Source organism: Meleagris gallopavo, chromosome 2, assembly GCF_905368555.1.
Source record: "Meleagris gallopavo chromosome 2, MGAL_WU_HG_1.1, whole genome shotgun sequence".
Classification (NCBI taxonomy): domain Eukaryota; kingdom Metazoa; phylum Chordata; class Aves; order Galliformes; family Phasianidae; genus Meleagris; species Meleagris gallopavo.
Window position 1 is genome coordinate 51,454,509 of NC_139405.1, and position 17,070 is coordinate 51,471,578.

General features: G+C 43.6%; 1 protein-coding gene across 3 annotated transcripts; it reads left to right on the plus strand.

Moving 5' to 3' along the window:
- Positions 1 to 8,455: 8,455 nt before the first annotated feature.
- Positions 8,456 to 16,278, plus strand: TAGAP (T cell activation RhoGTPase activating protein). 3 transcript variants are annotated; one of them, XM_031552483.2, is made up of 10 exons: positions 8,456 to 8,650; positions 9,077 to 9,160; positions 9,267 to 9,320; positions 9,778 to 9,844; positions 10,824 to 10,993; positions 11,755 to 11,916; positions 12,400 to 12,509; positions 13,231 to 13,426; positions 13,775 to 13,892; positions 14,080 to 16,278. In XM_031552483.2, the coding sequence occupies exons 2-10, from the start codon at positions 9,134 to 9,136 to the stop codon at positions 15,255 to 15,257; spliced, it is 2,082 nt and encodes a 693-aa protein (XP_031408343.2). In that variant the 5' UTR covers positions 8,456 to 8,650; positions 9,077 to 9,133; the 3' UTR covers positions 15,258 to 16,278. The 3 variants fall into 3 exon arrangements, with proteins under 3 accessions (XP_031408343.2, XP_010705576.2, XP_010705575.2); XM_010707274.4 differs by having other exon boundaries at positions 8,457 to 8,650; positions 9,074 to 9,160; positions 10,821 to 10,993; XM_010707273.4 differs by having other exon boundaries at positions 8,457 to 8,650; positions 10,821 to 10,993.
- The last annotated feature ends 792 nt before the right edge of the window (positions 16,279 to 17,070 follow it).

Below are 17,070 nucleotides of genomic sequence, written 5' to 3' on the forward strand. Positions count from 1 at the left end.
CTGTCCATCTAATTTCCTTCCATGCTTCATTTCCTCATCTTTGTAATTCAATTCCTGAACACAGCCATCAAATCTTTATCTGAAAACCTGAACATGCTGTTCTGAGAATGATGGAACCAATGATGTCTTGTTTTCTGCAGACTCACATCCATTGTGCCTGATCCAACTCTCCAAAGCCCTCGGTGGCTCCCATGATCCCATTCCATTAAGCACAACACAACTGGTCCGGAGACACAGGCTCTTTATTACTGCTTAGCACATCCCAGTGTTAGTTCCCAAAAATGCAGTTTTGCTTGGTTGTCTCTTTCTCGAGTTGCAAGATACCATAAGATATGTACATTTGGAAACTTTGCAGAATGAATTTTCCCTCCAAAGATACTTTCCCTCACAGCGGGGGGCCCTGGGCAGCCTGGTCTAGTATTAAATGGAGAGGTTGGTGGCCCTGCATGTGGCAGGGGGGTTGGAGCTTCATGATCCTTGAGGTCCATTCCAACCCTGGCCATTCTGTGATTCTGTGATACACAGCTAGAACTGAAGAAGTCCCGATTTCTGCAGCCTTGGTCTCTGTGCATCCCAGATAAAAAATGACACTGTTTTGATGTAGATAGACTGGTCATGATTAGCTATCCAAGACTGTTAAATGGCTTTTTCTCAGTGGAAAAAAAAAAAAAAAAGTGTTTTTTTTTTCTACATATCAGGCACTGACTTCCAAAATGTTTTTTAGGAAATTATTTGCCTAGAGAAGAAGTGGCTCGCTTGCCTGTTGTGAATGAAATTAATCTGGAGACTAAAACTTAATGGAAGTGCTAGAGGAGTATAAAAAACCTGGAAAAAAAAAGTGAATTCACATAAGCCTTGTCTGTGAAACTCTGAGTCCGTGATTGAAAATATATCAAGGACTAAACCCAGCCAAATCTGGTAACAGCTTTGTTTGGTTAGAGAAAGATTTTGACACAGGAAACTAAAAATCAGAGAATGAAGAATTTTGAGTGTGAGAAGTTAGACACTGTGTCAGAGAGGGTGTAGCTGTGGGCCGAGGATTTCTGAGGCGCTGCCACTGGGGCTTCTCAGCCCCACTGAGAATTAGACCCTTCCTGCTGCTAAGCCTCCTTAGGAGCTTAAAGCATACTGAGGTGGCAATGATTGCAGAGCCATGGGGTCCTTCACAAGCAAACTTGGAAGGAAGTAGCATGCAGATGACTTGTGATACCATGTATCTCACCCTCCTGCCTTTGCTGTGACTATGCAGGTACCCCCATCTCAGACCCCACAACAAAGTTCAGGCAAAGAGAGTTATCTTCAGGATCTAGATAGAATGGCTATGTCATTTACTGTACTGAATGGTTATTTCATTGTGACATTGTCATATTTCCTCATGACAATAAGCTACATGCTTAAATTAAGTGACCATTTGATCTGGATAGAAGGTTTCACACCACATCTCACTGTGCGATCTGGATAGAAGATTTCACATCTCACTGCGGTAAGTAGAACTGCAAAGACCTTGAGGGACATAGGTAATGCCCAGAAAATAACATATGAAAGTAACATATTGTCCTCAAATTCAAAATGCTTCTGTTTGTCAAAGATTTCCCAATGAGGTTAAAATTAAGGTCTTCTCTTTGCCATGCGGCAAACAGGAAACAGAAGAGGAAACTACTGCTAAGCTCTTTACTGAGCTCTTCTGTATGTACTACTTTTCACTACAGAATGCAATTAAAATTTTTAGCTAGACTGAAAAAATTGTAATAGGGCTATTACTGAACACTGTTTGTTTAATGAGTAAACTGTTTAAATGTCATGGTAACTACTTGTTCCTCGCTTGAGACATTCTTTAGTATTTTACTTTAGATCAATACACAAATATTGCCTGTGTTGCTTTTTCACGATAGTTTCATAGTTATGACAAGTTTACATTGCAGCACACTCTCATACAAAAAAAAAACAAACTCTGGGAATGTGTGGTTCTGAAAGTAAACAGAAATGTTGCAGGGAGGAGAGACATCTATTGGACATAACACAGGCTTGCCAAACTCCTACCACATCTGGCTCTCTTAAAATAACAGGCAGTAGTCAATTGCAGCAAGATGTAGTATTTCAGTGCCTAAGCTTAGCAAATGTCTTATCTGAGAGTAACATTGGAGATGATTAAGTTAGAGCTATCGTAATTTCAGGATGTCATGTTTAAAAGTTGCATGCTGGAATCTATGTATACAGCCCTATAAATAGCACTCATTACCTATCAAATGGAAGACCACCTTACAAATGTAACAGCATTTTGGGTTTGTCATAACCCAACATAACAGAATAATAAGTACTCATTTTTACTTTCTGAATATTATTTGATGAAGTTACTCAAGGACGGGATCAGTTCACGCAGCCGCACAATGTTGTAGAGATATGGTGTTTGGCTTACAGAAATATTGTTTGCTGTAACGTGCACCTTTTGGCATAGCATCTTTATATCTGCTGGTGCCTATAAGGAAGAAAATTCAATTTCCCTTTGGAAGAGTTATTCTTCAAGTACTTCTGGGACACCTATCTATTTCAACAAGTAACCATGTGAATGAATAATATATCTGGTAAAATTGAGAGCATTTCTTCTCAACTTCTCTTTAGGTCAAAGATAGATAGGCACTTCTTTTCACACCTAGGGAAAGGTTTTGCACCTTTACAAACTGGTCTGGTAAAAGATGTATCTTCTGCTTACAAACTTTCTTGCTACTACTAAATAAGGAAGTTGATGACTGTAAGACCACACATAGTGATTGTTTTCAGAGAGTGAAAAATCTCAAACATAGTCATCTGCTAAATGGGTGAAAAGGTAAAGCTCAAACAAACCTTTAAAAGGAAGTGAGAAGGGAGAAAAAAATCTTCCATTTAAATCTCAGCCGCCACTGAGCTGGCAAATGGACAATGCAGCACACAATTACCTTTGCTTTGTTCTCCTTGCTGCCCTCTCTGTGCAGTGACTGACAGTGATGTTGCAGATGCAGAGGCTGGGATCTGGCTTCCCTGCTTCCATGGTTCTGCTGGTGAGTGCTAGTGCCTGAGGCCAGCTGGCCCTGTCTGAAGTTTGGTGCACTTCCGTGGTCCCCACGTCCCTTCTGCAGGAGAGATACAGTACTCTTTGCCCAGAGGCCTCTTGGTGCCCTGTGGTAGCAGCCAGAGCCCATGCCAGATGAGCTTTTGCTTTCTGAGATCCTCATAAGGTAGCCCTGCTTCAAAAAGTAGATGATGCAAAAGTAGAGTGTTTATAAAAAACAGCAACACGGCGGCTGTTGCTAGTAGCAACAATATGGCAGTCATCAGCTAATATGGAGATGTTTGTCTTGAATTTGTCACCAGCTAATATGGAGATGTTTGCTTCAAATTTATCATCTTGATTTTGATGGGCTGCCAAAACTACATGAAGAACATTTTATTTTGCTGTGAGTGTATGTGCATTCACAGAGACAGAGGGCATGACAGAAAATAGGTCTCGCAAGAGTGGGGCCAAATGTATTCAGAGGAGTTTGACTCCAGCCAGCAAAGTTACGCTTGGAAAGATTTGCCTTGCCTTACATTACATTTGCCTGCAGGACAGAGTCCAGGTGTGTGGCCATAAATGTTTCCATTCACGGTTCATTTAGAGGCGATGAGGATCTGGTTACTGGCATTTCTGCCTATTACCTAGGCAGTAGGTACAACATAGGAAGAACTTACTCACAAAGGCATCACTATGATGAGGAGTTTGGGGATGTTCTGTCATATCCCCACAGGAAGCCAACAGGAGAGGAAATTCCAGCTTCTTCTGGTTATCCCTCCTGAGTGCATCCAGTGACAGCCATGTTCAAGGCAACAGGCAGCTGCTGTGCCTGGAGCAGCTCCCACTCTAAATGCTTGAGCTGTGAGGTCTTGCCACTCCTGAGCCTGGCTTTCTTCTCTAGTTTTTATATTGGTATGACACATACACAATGAACCCCAGAATTACACTCAGGCCAAGTTTTTGGGTTTTATTATGGATGGGTTCCTGAGACACTGGCAGCCTGCAGATCATTACACTGAGTGAAAGTGAAGTGAGTTATGCTTGAAAATCACATGCAAGTAGGAAATGAGTGTGAAATCTTGTTTCCACTGATTCTCATTTTAAGATTTGAGATGATTTAGATTCAAAGCAAAACACAAGATGCAGAGGCAGGAAAAATACAAGCTTATGTCAACAAAAATATAAAAGGGAAACACTTGTATTAATCCTGAAAAGCAAAATCAAGATTCATACTGCTCTGGTTTTGGTAGGGAATATAATCTTCCTGTGAGAACAAGTGAAATTGACAGAAAATAACCAGCTCAGTTTCTGATTAACAAATGAATGAAATAAAGAAACAAGTGAGAATGCTGCTGGAATAACAAAAGAAAATGTTATAAGTAAGTAGATTCTCACTTTTGATACTTTTTGAGTATTTTCAACAAGAAATCTTGAAGTGAGTAGAATTAAGTCCTAATTACGAGTTCTTCTTTTTTTTGTGTGTGTGTTTTTTGTTTTGTTTTGTTTTGTTCATTGTGAGTAAACAAAGACTGATATATAGATCTGCTCAGAACTGAAGGGCAACCTAAATTCCCAGAGGCCTTTGTGCTGGCCACCTCAGGGAGCCCAGGGAATGAGTGACTCTTAAGCATCTCCTGAGATACACCAGCAAGCTGTGCACTAGAACAGACCCTCTGAAAAAAACAATCTGCATGCACCAGTCCTCCACATTTGAAAAGCACCCAGTGGAATCAGTCAGCTGATGACTAGTAAAAATCTTCAGAACTGCCAACATATTCTTGGAGGAGGAGGGAGTGCCCACAAAAGAATAAAAAAAAACATCCTGCAAATCAAGCACAGACAAAAAGTGGGTGTCGTGAGAAGGGCACAGAATACTCTTTGGTTTGTATTTGTAGTATTATTTTTGTTTTGTAACTCCTTCCTGTGCAATAACTGTGTGTAGAAGGGTGGTGCACCCACATTGCAGTCTGATATCTGATTAAGGACAAAAACTAATAGAGCAGAGCTGGGAAAAACTGACAGTGGGTTTCACTTTCCAAAAGCAGGGTTTGTGTGAGTCCAGATCCCACAAGACTAACTCCAAGACTTCAGCATCAGCTGGGTTAATGGATCTAGCTCTAAGCTGCCTCTGGAAGGGTCAGGGACTGTTCTCATTACAACACACACCAACCTCCTTTCTCTGATCAGACCTTGCACTGTGCCTATAGGATCTGCAAGCCACCCTGGAAAATGGTAGGAAATGAGAGCTGCACTGAGAGGTCACATAGAAATGTGCCTTGCTCTCCATGGTCTACACACTGTTCTTTGGCTCTGTGTACAGATCACACAAAGCTTTCCTTTCCACATAAAAACACAACTCTGACTGGCACAATTGCTTTCCTTATTTTGGTAAATGCTCCTACTGTTCCCCTAGGAGACTGCAGTTGTGCCAGTGAAGATGTAACAGGAATCCAGACTGTCTTCCATATCGAGATGCACTGATGCAGAACTTGACTCTTCCTGCTGCATTATATATGGGCTTAAAGGAGTCCCTGCTTCAGGCGCATCCTGCCATACACTCATCACTTCTACTGCCTCCTTGCTGGTAAGACAAAACCACTAAGGCAACTGTCAGGATTTGTTCACACTCCCAGTTTTAAGAACCATAATGTAAAATGTGCCTCTGTGGTGTTGAAGCAGACAAAAGTGAGCTGTGGCTGGGATTTTCCCATTTGTGGTTTGCTAGAGAGGGAAGAAAAACAGACACTTTCCAGCCCCAGCAGATTGCCTGCCTCTCTCTTCTCACCATCAGACCCTCATTCCTTCTCCCAGCTGGTGTTGCCTCTTTATTGCTACAGCCTTGGGAGTAAGATCCGCAGGGAAAGAAACCTCTCAGCTTGACCTCAGGTTAGAAGGTTAGAAAGAAGGGAATGTCTCAATTCAGTATGTGTCAGTAGCAAGCGCTATGCCAACCTCCTCAGAAACTGGCTGGACACAGTGCTTGGGAGTCGACCAGAGCAGCCATGGCCTGGACATGAGGTTACTCCCGCAAAATCCCTGTAAGCTCCCCATCACACATCCTGATACTTGCTAATACTCAGTGTGGAGGTTGGCTTTGGTGCTCACATCCACACGGCCCATTTTTTGAGGGCAGAGGAGGCTGTGGAGGCAGGCACTCGCTGCCTTTGGGACAATGATGGCAGTAGCCAACACATAGGAGTTCTTTGCTGTTCTTCACCAAGCACAGCCAGGCTCTGTGCTGGGTGGCCATGTAATCACTGCACCGAGCCACAGCTTTTGTTGTGCCTGCTATTCAGACGGGACATGCTTGTTTGCAGTGAAATAAGCTGCTTCAAAGTCATTCTTGCACAAATTAAGTGTCTGTGATGCACAGCATATGAAAGCTATAAAAAACAAATGAAATAATGAGAGTGAAAAAACCCCACCAATGTTTTCCATATGTACAAGAAGGCCTGCACACATAATACAATGCTCAAATCCCCCAAACTGTTAATAAATGAGACCTAATTAGATGGAGATAGAGCAGTGCGTGCCAACTGGCTGCCCAGTACGTGCTGTCCATACACTCTCATTACTGTAGCTCGCCTCCTGGGAAACTCAGAGCATTATGCCCTGTGTACAGCTGTGTCCTATTTGTAACCTAAGCCTCTGGTGTTGCTGATCACCACCCATTAAACCCTCATTTTCTTCACCAGTCACACATTTTCCAGAACAAATACTGTGTCTTAATCGTGAAACAAATTGAGCTCAGAAATATGCCTGTGTACAGTATTGGAAGAGAGGGCAACTCAGAATTGAATTGCGAAGGTTCCCTATGCCTCCTAGGTGCTTAATAAACTGATACATTAAGATGCATATTTATCACACGTGTACATGTACCAGAAGTCCTGCTGGGATCATCAGCAGGGGTGCTGCAGCTGCCAAGGAGCCTCAGAAGAAATTCACGAGAGAACACAATGCAGGTTGGCGATATTTTTGTAGCAATGTAAATCAGCCCATGGAATGTAGTAAGGAAATGGTGTATGTACTGTAGCCTCATGGGACTCCTAATTAACAAAAAAATCAGTTACAGTGGTAACTAAAAAATCAGCATTAAATGCACAGGACTGTAAGTGGTTTTGATTCATATAAGTTTTCTCTCCAGTCTACAGAAGGGTGTGTCCACAGAAACACTGAAACTACAAAACCTCAGGAGAACTTGAAGGTTCACCCACACCACCTCCACCCCCTGAAAAGAAGGGCAGCCTTCCTCTTTTCCTTCCAGACACATTTCTGTCTAGCCAGAAGTGAGTATTGTACCATGGATTTCTGCCAGGCAGAACCGAGCTGCGACTAGCTGTCTGCCTCGCAGAGACATCCCTGGGTCAATACTCCATGGGACAGATCTGATGTGCTTACGCAAGGAAGAGCTTTAAGGGTGAATTCAGCAGCAGATGTGCATCTGTGACACAGCCTTGTCCTCTGCAGACAAGAAGTACAGCATCCTCCAGGGGAAGCACCAGTGAGACCAGTTCAACAAGGCAGTCAACTTTCCTGCTGGATCCACTGCTGAAATACTGCCAGCCCTTTGGTTCCCAGTTCCAGCCCCCTACATCAAGACTGGTGCCCAGAATACCATATCATAATTCACTTTGTCAGTGTAAAGCCTGCACATGCATTTCACAAATGATGGCTTTTTTGAGCTCTCCAGATGGATTTATCTTTTATTACTTGGACACACCTTTCTAATTAAAAAGTATTTTCATCAAGAGTTTTTATTACATATTATTATATGCAACTGTATTACTACCTAACATCATTTCTTCTTTTAAAGCAGAATAGCATTTAGAATAGCATTAGAGTTCTCCTTTCTAGTCAGCTTGTTTCAAACTTCATATCAGCAATGAACAGCTCACTGCTCAGTGTAACTTTACGAGATAATCTATTCCCAGCCTGTTTGACACTTAGATTCTCAGGAACTAATTGGCACCTGCAAAGTGTGTGTCTGCATTGCTTTCAGACATTAAACTGCTGTAATTAGTTTTGTAAAAAATGTACAAAAACATTTCTCTGAATTTTGGCTATTTCACTCCTCCTCTTTTTAATTATTCTTAGTGCAAGTCGATCTGGCAGTGCATCTTTAAACTGCACAATCCCTGATCTCTGGGGCCAAAGAAGAGGTGGTGCCCACTGCCCTTTCACTGCCCACACCACAGCCCCCCTCTGCACATCCCATCTCACAGCAGTGATGCGAGATGGAACCTTTACCTGGCAAGTGGCTCATCTTTTCCATGCATAACAGATACAAGGGTGTTTTTTTTCTCTTCTTCTTTAAGGGGGAAAAAAAAAAAAAAAAAACAAAAAAAAAAAAAAAAAAAAAAAAAAACAACCCAACACAGAGCTCCTCTAAAAGGAAAGAGGAAGCCAGAAATGTCGCAGCATCTCAGTCCTGCCCCATGATGCTTCTTCCTGCCTGTGAATTTCCACCTGCTGTTCTGCACTATATAAGGCAGCACACGTGGGGTAGAACTGTTTAGTCGCCTGCGCCTGCCCAAAGGATTAGCGGCAGGGAAATGATGCTGCTTGCCCTGTCCTCTGCAGCCCACAAGAGGTGAAGGAGCTCCAGCGGGACTCGCTCCTTGGGTAAGCAAAGCCTGGGGACGAACATGCGTTGTTGGGGTGCGGTTGGGGGAGCCCCAGGCGCAGCTGTACAGAGATGTGCACCAACAGTTCGTGGGCAGAGCTGACTGGCTTGTTAGCTTTGTGTTTGCAAATCAACAGTCCCACATAGCTGTCACTGCTTGCTCATTTTTGCATGGATTAAAAATGGAAAGCTGCTTTTTGTCTGAGTGAATGAAGGGGGAAACAGAGCACAGGACTGAGGGCATTACAGAGGGAGCTTTCAGCGAGTGCTGCTTTATGGCTGAACTGGGTGGGCGATCCTTCTGGTCAGGATTGCGCTGAGATGCTTGGCTGGCTTGTGGGGCAGAAAGGAAAAGAAGGAAAGAAGGGTGCAGCTTTACCAAGTTCTTTTTTTTTTTTTTTGTCTGTTCCTTGTTCAATAAGCAGGCAAACAAAAGGACCTGAGGAACCAGACAGTGCAGAGCTCCCACAGTGAAACTCCTAATGAAAGTGCTTAGCAGCTGTAATACTGTGAGTGTCATTATCTCAGCTCTGTCAACAGAGCAACTTTGAAAAGCACTGATTTCTAAACTGTAGCACTAAATAACTCACACGCGGTCTTTGTTTTCTTACCTAGTCAAAGACACTAAATGCTGGAAACATGGAGAGTTTGATTGAGTGCCCATCAGAGGTAAGCAGTTGTTATTTTTTTCCCCAGCTCTTTGCTGGGCACTGAGGCGAGATCTCTGTCCCTGCTGCGCACGCCGGTCAGGATCCCACAGCAGAGAGCCTTCCTCATGGGGAGAGTATGGGAGGAAATCCCCAGTGCCAGTGGGAGGCAGATGGGCAGGCTGTTCCCCCTTCCCACATTCAGACAGCTCGTGTCCTGCTGTGGCTTCTTGGAGTCACAGCAGCTGTGTAACTCAGCGCTGGGGCTGTGACTGGCCGGGCAGCAGCCAGGGTGGCTGCCATGCAGTCCTTTGCCACCAGCACTCTTGTTGGGCAGCAAAGCAGCATCATGGCTGAGTCCAGAGCTCCCTCGGCAGCTGTCTGGTCACTCTGCTCGCTCCCTGGGCCTTTCATGGGTTTCTGTGTGGCTGCATCAGGTTGCTCAAGGCCCTCTTGTAACTCTGACGTGCTTCTTGCAGGCTGATGCCAAGAAATGCCCCCTGTTGGGTCCAGCTGACACCGAGGACAGATTTTGCCAGTTGGCTGGTGAGTTTTAAAAACAAACTAAGAAACTACCTTCTTATGTAATGCTTGCAATGCTTGTGTAGAACCTCTCACCTCATGCTCCTCAGTGCAGCCCAGACCCAGGAGGCAGCGGCCTCCCTTTGCTCAGTGCAGATGGTGGTGATGCCTGCCCATGCATCCCTATTCCGTGGTCCTCACAGCCAGGTTTATTTGTGCCCTTGGCAGCAACATCAGTGAATGTCTTTCTGACAGCAGCATCTCCACTGGGGTGTGGTCCTACAGGTCACCGCTACCCATATGATTACACACCAGGGCAAACACACCCAGCTGCAGCAGAGCTGCACTTGTTTGTTCTCATGGTGCAAACAACTGGGAGGAGACCAGCATGGTACAGGGTCAGAAGTGGAGCAAGCTGTCCTGTCACACTGTTTTTCAGGCTTATCAGAAGCAAGTTTTATATGACTCCATAGCATTGTGACTTTCTCATAGCTTTTAACACTTGCTAAGAAATTTCTGACCCTGAAGTCAATGCAGCCCAAAAGTGATGGTCAGCTCTAGAGGAGGTATCTCCTTCATGAACAAGACTGCATAGTGGAAACTGTCATTGTAAGCTGCCCAAGTGACACATCTACCTTAGATAGCTATCACGGAAACCTCTGCGAAATCAAAAATCTTTATAAATGTCAGATATGTACTGTTCTGTGCCTTGTATGTTCCCATTCTTTAAGAGGAAATAGTGGCTAAAGTGTAAAAAAAAACTTAGAAAACAGGAAAGGTGGTGTCCTTAGAGGGATAGTCAGAGTTCTAAAGTTTAGGCAGTTGTTTCCTTAGCAACAACTTAGTTGTCTTTCAGTTTCTACCCATTTAGTTTGAGTTGTTGCTTCAACATACACCTCTGCTCTTCACTCCACATCACATAACACTGCGCACAGATGAAGAGAAGCATAACTCTGTTGTTTTATTTTAAGTGATTTTTTTTATTTTCCTTTGTTTGCAGCAGATGGAGTGAAGAAAAGAAAGAAGGTGATATCGTGGCCATTTGCTCTGAGACGCACTTCCACCAGCGGAGATTCCCCAGGGCAGCTGGACTCTGGCCTCAAAATCACCTTGTTTGGCCAGCCTCTGGCAATTATTTGTGGGGAAGATGACATGCTGCCCAAGCCAGTCCAGGTAAACAATCCTAGTGATATGTTTATCATACTTCTGGCTTCCAGAGTGAGGCAGGATCCCCAGTGCTTGTGCTACAGTACTCTGGAAATTAGTGGTTTTGGTGTTTCCTCTCCGTGCACAATTCTGAGAAGCTCAGGGCTCCTCCCAGATGTAGAAAGGATCAGATCTGCAAGTTCTGTCCACTCTATGCAACTTCCATTGGAAATTACTTCAAGTGGAGAAATTGTGGACCAGGAATGGGAGAAGTAGATCTGTTGCTCAGTATAAACCTCTGTGGTTTTACAGAAGTCATATCAACAAATCTTTCAGGAGCACAAACATTCAGGGATTTCTGTATTTCCCTGAAATATCATTCAGCTATGGACTGCCACTGATAAATAATCAAAGACTTATCTTCTAGTTAAAAATGATCTTGCAACATTTCTCCCACTGAATTGGCTTTTCCAATACACAGACTTTTTTCTCTTCTAAGAAATATTTTCTAGGCATTCAGCCTGGTTTGGGGGCTACCTCTTCTTTCCTTCTGGAAGGAAGCAGGGATGACTCCATTGGAGTAGAAAAATAATTTGGTTTGGGGGAAAAATCAGATTATTACCAGTATAACCTACTTGGAGATAGAACTAGATGCTGGTCCATATAAAGCAGAGTATACCTACAGTAATTTTATTTTCTCCTGTATCTAAAGAAATGTTCGCCTGCTAAAGGACCTTTCTTCACTCACAATAACATTTTCCCCATCCCTGTCTATTTTCTTCCTGCAGGATCTCCTAACTATATTGTACATGAAAGGACCTTCCACTGAAGGGATATTCAGAAAAGCTGCCAATGAGAAAGCACGCAAGGAGTTGAAGGAGGATCTAAACAAAGGCGGGAATGTTGATTTGGAAAGCAAAACTGTGCACCTACTGGCAGTGGTTTTGAAGGTAAATTCCTCTGACTTTCAGCTGTAGGAGAACATAGCCAATTTGCACAGGCACACTGTAGTGCAGAGATTTGGCTTAGATGGGACTCCAGGTGAAAGAAAGAATGAAACCAAACTAAATGTTTTAGGCATGGGAAAGTTTGGCTCTTTCCTTTTGCAATGGATTTTCAGCTCCATTTCTGCTGCTGATTTTCTGCATGCCGACAGGAAACTCACTTCCTCCTCCTCAGCATCCTCTTCTGTGAGGAACACTGAGATTTAGGGATGAACAAGAAGCAGATAATAGCTATAAACCCTTACTGCACTAATGTAAGGGCACACAGTATGTACCTGTGAAGCCTGCTTCTCTGTAGAGCTGATGTAGAGCTCTCAAAGCTCACCTTCGAGAGCAGGTAGCTCCAGCCAATCTGCCTCGTAGAGAGCCCAAGTAGCAGCCATGCTCCCCTAGTGTCCAAAATCTCATCTCAGTCTTTTGACTTTGCAGGACTTCCTCCGAAATATTCCCTCCAAACTTCTGTCAGATGACCTGTATGACAAGTGGATGCTAGCTCTGGAGAAGCCAAGCAAGCAAGAAAAAATTGAAGAACTGAAAGAGTAAGTGTTGCAACCAGCAAGTTCTGCAACCAGTCTTGGTGTGATGGAGAGGTGTAGAAGTTAGTGGCCAGCACCTTCTCTGGAACTTGAGTCCCATTTAAAAACCTGTTTCTCCATTTGCAATTGTTTCTGTGGGGGTTGTAGAGCAAGTAGCACAGAGAAGCACTTCTCTAGCAGAAGCACTTCCTGGAGGTATTTGGGATTGTTCTAGGAATCACTTATAGCCAGGAGGAGGAGGGAGCTGACAGTGTCATTGTGAATGTTGTCACTGTATGGTGTAGCAAGTGTTGGTGAGAGCTGTAGGCCTGATGGCCACAGGGTTGGACAAGTGAGGCTCGCCCTGTGCTATGCCCTTCAGAATGACCAGAGGTGAAAGGTGGCAGAAAGGGCTTTGTGAGCTGTGTGACAGCCACAGCCTTTCACGCACTCTCAGGAAGACTCTGGTAATATCTTCTGATGCCACCTCCTCTGCTCAGTGACACAGGATGCTGTAATGTTTCCTCTCAGTCAAGATCTCATAATTCAGGATCTTGTAGTTACCCACAAGCTCGGCTGCTGTTGGGGATTTCTCAATGATACTTCTGCAAAGTAGTGAAAGCATAGGCATTCCTTTTTCTGGAGGAAGCGTTGTCTGTCTGCAAGCAACTGAGACTTGCTCAAATAAAGAAGTAGTGGCCACCGCACCAGGAATTAACGTTTCATTTTGTCTTTTTTCACTTAGCGTGGCTGACAAATTGCCCAGACCAAACCTGGTCTTGCTCAAGCAGTTACTCTCTGTGCTCCGCCGCATCAGCCAGAACGCTGACACCAGCAGGATGGACGCCAACAACCTTGCCATCTGCGTAGGCCCAAACATGCTGTGCCCGGGGACAGGCAGCATGTTGCCGCTGGAGGTGCAGAAGGAGATGAATGACAAGGTGAGTGGGTTCAACTCCCATCTGCAATCCTTGGGCAGCTCAGACCCATCTTTGGGGATCCCACTGCTACTGCAAAGGCCACATGTCTGCAGTGTGTATCCTGTGGGCATTGCTAACCACACACACTCTGGGGAGTGCTAAATTGTGGCTGATAGCATTTTTTTTTCTGGTATCAGGCAGATCAGTCCATCTGTGGTGTCAGGCCTCGTGGTATAGGCAAGGATTTTGGCAGATGCCATCCTTCTCTGTGCAGCCGTTCATTGTACAAAGACATTGGGCAGCAGCAGGAAAGACTGTTCAATATATTTTCAGCCTCTTTGACTGAAACAGATGGTTTTTTTTCTGCAGGTGACTGTGTTGGTGGAGTTCCTCATAGAAAACAGCTCAGAAATATTTGGGGAGGACATTCTATGGCCTGTCAGCGCCTTGGCTGTGGAGTCACCAGAGCATATAGACAGTTCCACAGGTAAGAGAATGGACTAGGGATTGTCACAGACTGGGGCTGCTGCTTTTAGGTTTGATATGGGAATACATCTGTGGAAACAAATGTTAAAAGAACGTGTTGTATTGCACTTCTACAGGAATATTTTCCAGATAGTTCTCTTTCGTCCTTACATGGCCCGTAAAAACTAACAGGTGCTTTGTCCCTACAGAACACCTATGTGCTACTCATCAGAATGACTCTGCCTATGACAGCCCAGATCCTGAAGCTGAATGCTGTACTTCGGAGCTGGAGCAGCCCAAAGAAAGAAGCACTGGTTTGAGCAGAAGATATCCAACGTGTGTCTCTGCCACATCACTGACTAATTGCAAAAATGACATCAACACGATGGACAGGAGGTACTCAGAGCCAGACCTATCCTTCCAGGACTGTTTTGAAAGCACAATAAGGAAACAGAAGCTAAACAAAAGTGAGGACAGTTTTCCAGTTCAGCAGAAGCAGCTAGGTCTGGAGAATGAGGTGCTGGACAAACGACTTGCAATCTTACCTTCACAATTATCAAGTGACTCTCTATCCAAAACATCCTCCAGTTGCTCACTAGAGAGCTCTGATGGCTCAGTCTTCACCAGCTCTCCATTAGTTTCACCCTCTAGTCCCAAAAAAACCTTCTTAAATAGGCCCCAGTCCTTTTGCACCAAGCCTCATGAAGACTGTAACATGACTAGGCGAGAGATCAAAAAGCATTCTATGTCATTCTCTTTTGCAAACCACCGGAAAACACTAACAAAACAACAGAGTTGGGGGCCTGGAAAACACATGGGTTTCCAGAGGGACAGTTTCACAAAGAAAGATGATCAGTTCTCCTGCAGAATTGTACAGGAAAACAGCCCCGAGGATGACAAACCAATGCATGTACCATACCAACGAAGGTCACGTTTCAGGTCAGCTGATGAAGTGTTCAGAGAAGTAGACCAGAGGAATCCTGGAAGACCACCCTCTTACGAAGAAGCTACTAAGAACTGCGTGGCCACACAAGTTCCCTCCTGCAATCTCACAGTTCAGACTATGAGATTAAAGGTGTCAAATCAGGACGCTTTGCCATCTGATCCATGTACCAGCCTTGCACAGGGCATAGCCTGTACAGCTTCGAAGGACTTACCCAGCGACAGGGTTTCTGCAGTGAATGATTCTGATGCAGAAACTGAAACTCTCAGTGTTACTGTTGGAATAAACTCCCGTGTGAGTTTACCTGTGACCCCTGGAGTGTACCGATTGAGAACCATGTCTGAATCCTATCAAAAGAACAAACATGAGTATGTGGCACGGCGGTGCAGCCAGCCCATTTTTGAGGTAGAGCAGATACAATATGCTAAGGAATCCTATGTTTAAAAACTTCTCTCTCCTCTTTACATTGTACAAAGTAAATGTTGTAAAGATAGATATCTTGCTTATGTTTTGTAAGATACTAGTTTCAAGGGACCCAGAATAAGCTAGCTCCATATGAACGTTTTTTTCTTGGAGGCTCTTCTGAAGTGTTGGTCACTTTGACATGTCACGTTCTTCCACTAAAAAGAGGTGTGTGTTCATGGGTGGAAAGTATGTAAAAATATGAGTGAATATGATGCACATAACGTGTTTTGTGGGAAAACTAGGCAGTAGTTGATAAACAATGTTGTATGTGTATCCCTAAAAGGACAATTAAAAGGTAGGCAGGTCCAAGTACCTGTCCTACTTTCCTCTTCTTTTCTCTATAGTCGAAGACTGTATGCCATTTGCCATGTGTGTGTCAGGTGATGCAATGCCTTGCTGATTTTCTGCATTAAGAAGTGGGTTGGCAGTTACCCCAACAGGAGAATAGCTATTCTGTCACCTAGGCCATTTCTTCACTCTTTCATCAAGCCCCTTGAACCTGCTGCCATTCCTTCCTTCTGCTTGCTAACCATAAGAACAATCTGACCACGAGTCAGCATTAGTATTGTGTACTAAGCCTGGGTTTAGAGCCACTGAAGCCCTACAGGGTCATTATGGGCACATATCAAGTGAATCTCGAGTGGCCTGAGATGCTCTTAGTCTAAATAAACTGGACAGACTAAACAGAAGGAAAGATTGTCTTCAGCTTTGCTCTCATGAGAAATAATAATAAAAAGAAATCCCATGAGGAAACATCCCAGATTCAAGTCTTAATTAGTTAAAATTGCAGATCATTTGTAAAATTCAAAAAAAGGAAAAGAACATATCCAGGTGTTGCCCTTATAACCTTGCAAAGACAACAGGAAGTACAATGTTTTTACATGTAGGAACTTATTTTGGTTAGCTCTTACCTTTCCTTTTATGACTCAGGAGCTGGCAGAGTTCTGGTTTTCTCCTGTGAAAATTCACTACAATAAAAACATTTTCTGCATGACTGCCACACTGTCCATCGTCTCTCTTTAAAAGCACTCAGGAACAACACGTACTGTAGCTACTTTTATACTATTACACTGCACTGCTCTTCTGTTTAAATGACGCAACATACAGTAGGAAGGAAAGTAGCTGACCAGCAGCATCACTATTTTTATTTTGTAAAACTGTAGGCTAGATTTTGGGAATATATTCTTCTCTGTCAGGGAAACAAGTTACATTGCCACACAACAGCAGTTACCAGTAAGATGGAGAGGGAGTTACAAAGAAGAGATGCTAATTAGTGGCTAATTAGAAAACAGCATACAAGCATCTCAGATATGACGGTTTCTGGGAGTAGCTGTACCCAAAACAAAGCAAAAAGGAGAATGAGAGTCCCTGGTTATTTTTTTGTAAATAGTTGCTACTCCTTTCATGACTATAAAGCCAGGCTTACATGAGATCATTTCGGAATTACTTATAATTTTGAAATGTGCATTCATGTTTTGAAATACATACCGTTCTTTTCTTGTGCTTTTAATTTTATCTGTGGTTTAGATTTTATCACAAAACATTTAACTTCTTATGTTACTTTCACGTGGAAAAAAAAAGTGGCCACTAAATCTATGATTCATCGAACTCACAGATTCCGAGAAAAACTGAACAAACACAGGCACAATGTGCAGCCTCTGTAAACCCACTTGCTTGGATTAGCAAACTGGCACTTGTTTCTTTAGGCAATTATTACTGGTATATTGCCCCCACGTGGTCAGAACAGCAGAAACACTAATCATACACATCTCGCAGAACTAATTAGAAACAC

Bases quoted from the DNA above. Each gene is read 5' to 3' on its own strand.
- TAGAP (XM_010707274.4), top strand. From the start codon at position 9,134: ATGAAAGTGCTTAGCAGCTGTAATACT. The intron at 9,845-10,820 runs GTGAGTTTTAAA...CTTTGTTTGCAG, and splicing joins CAGATTTTGCCAGTTGGCTG to CAGATGGAGTGAAGAAAAGA. The intron at 13,893-14,079 runs GTAAGAGAATGG...TTGTCCCTACAG, and splicing joins GCATATAGACAGTTCCACAG to AACACCTATGTGCTACTCAT.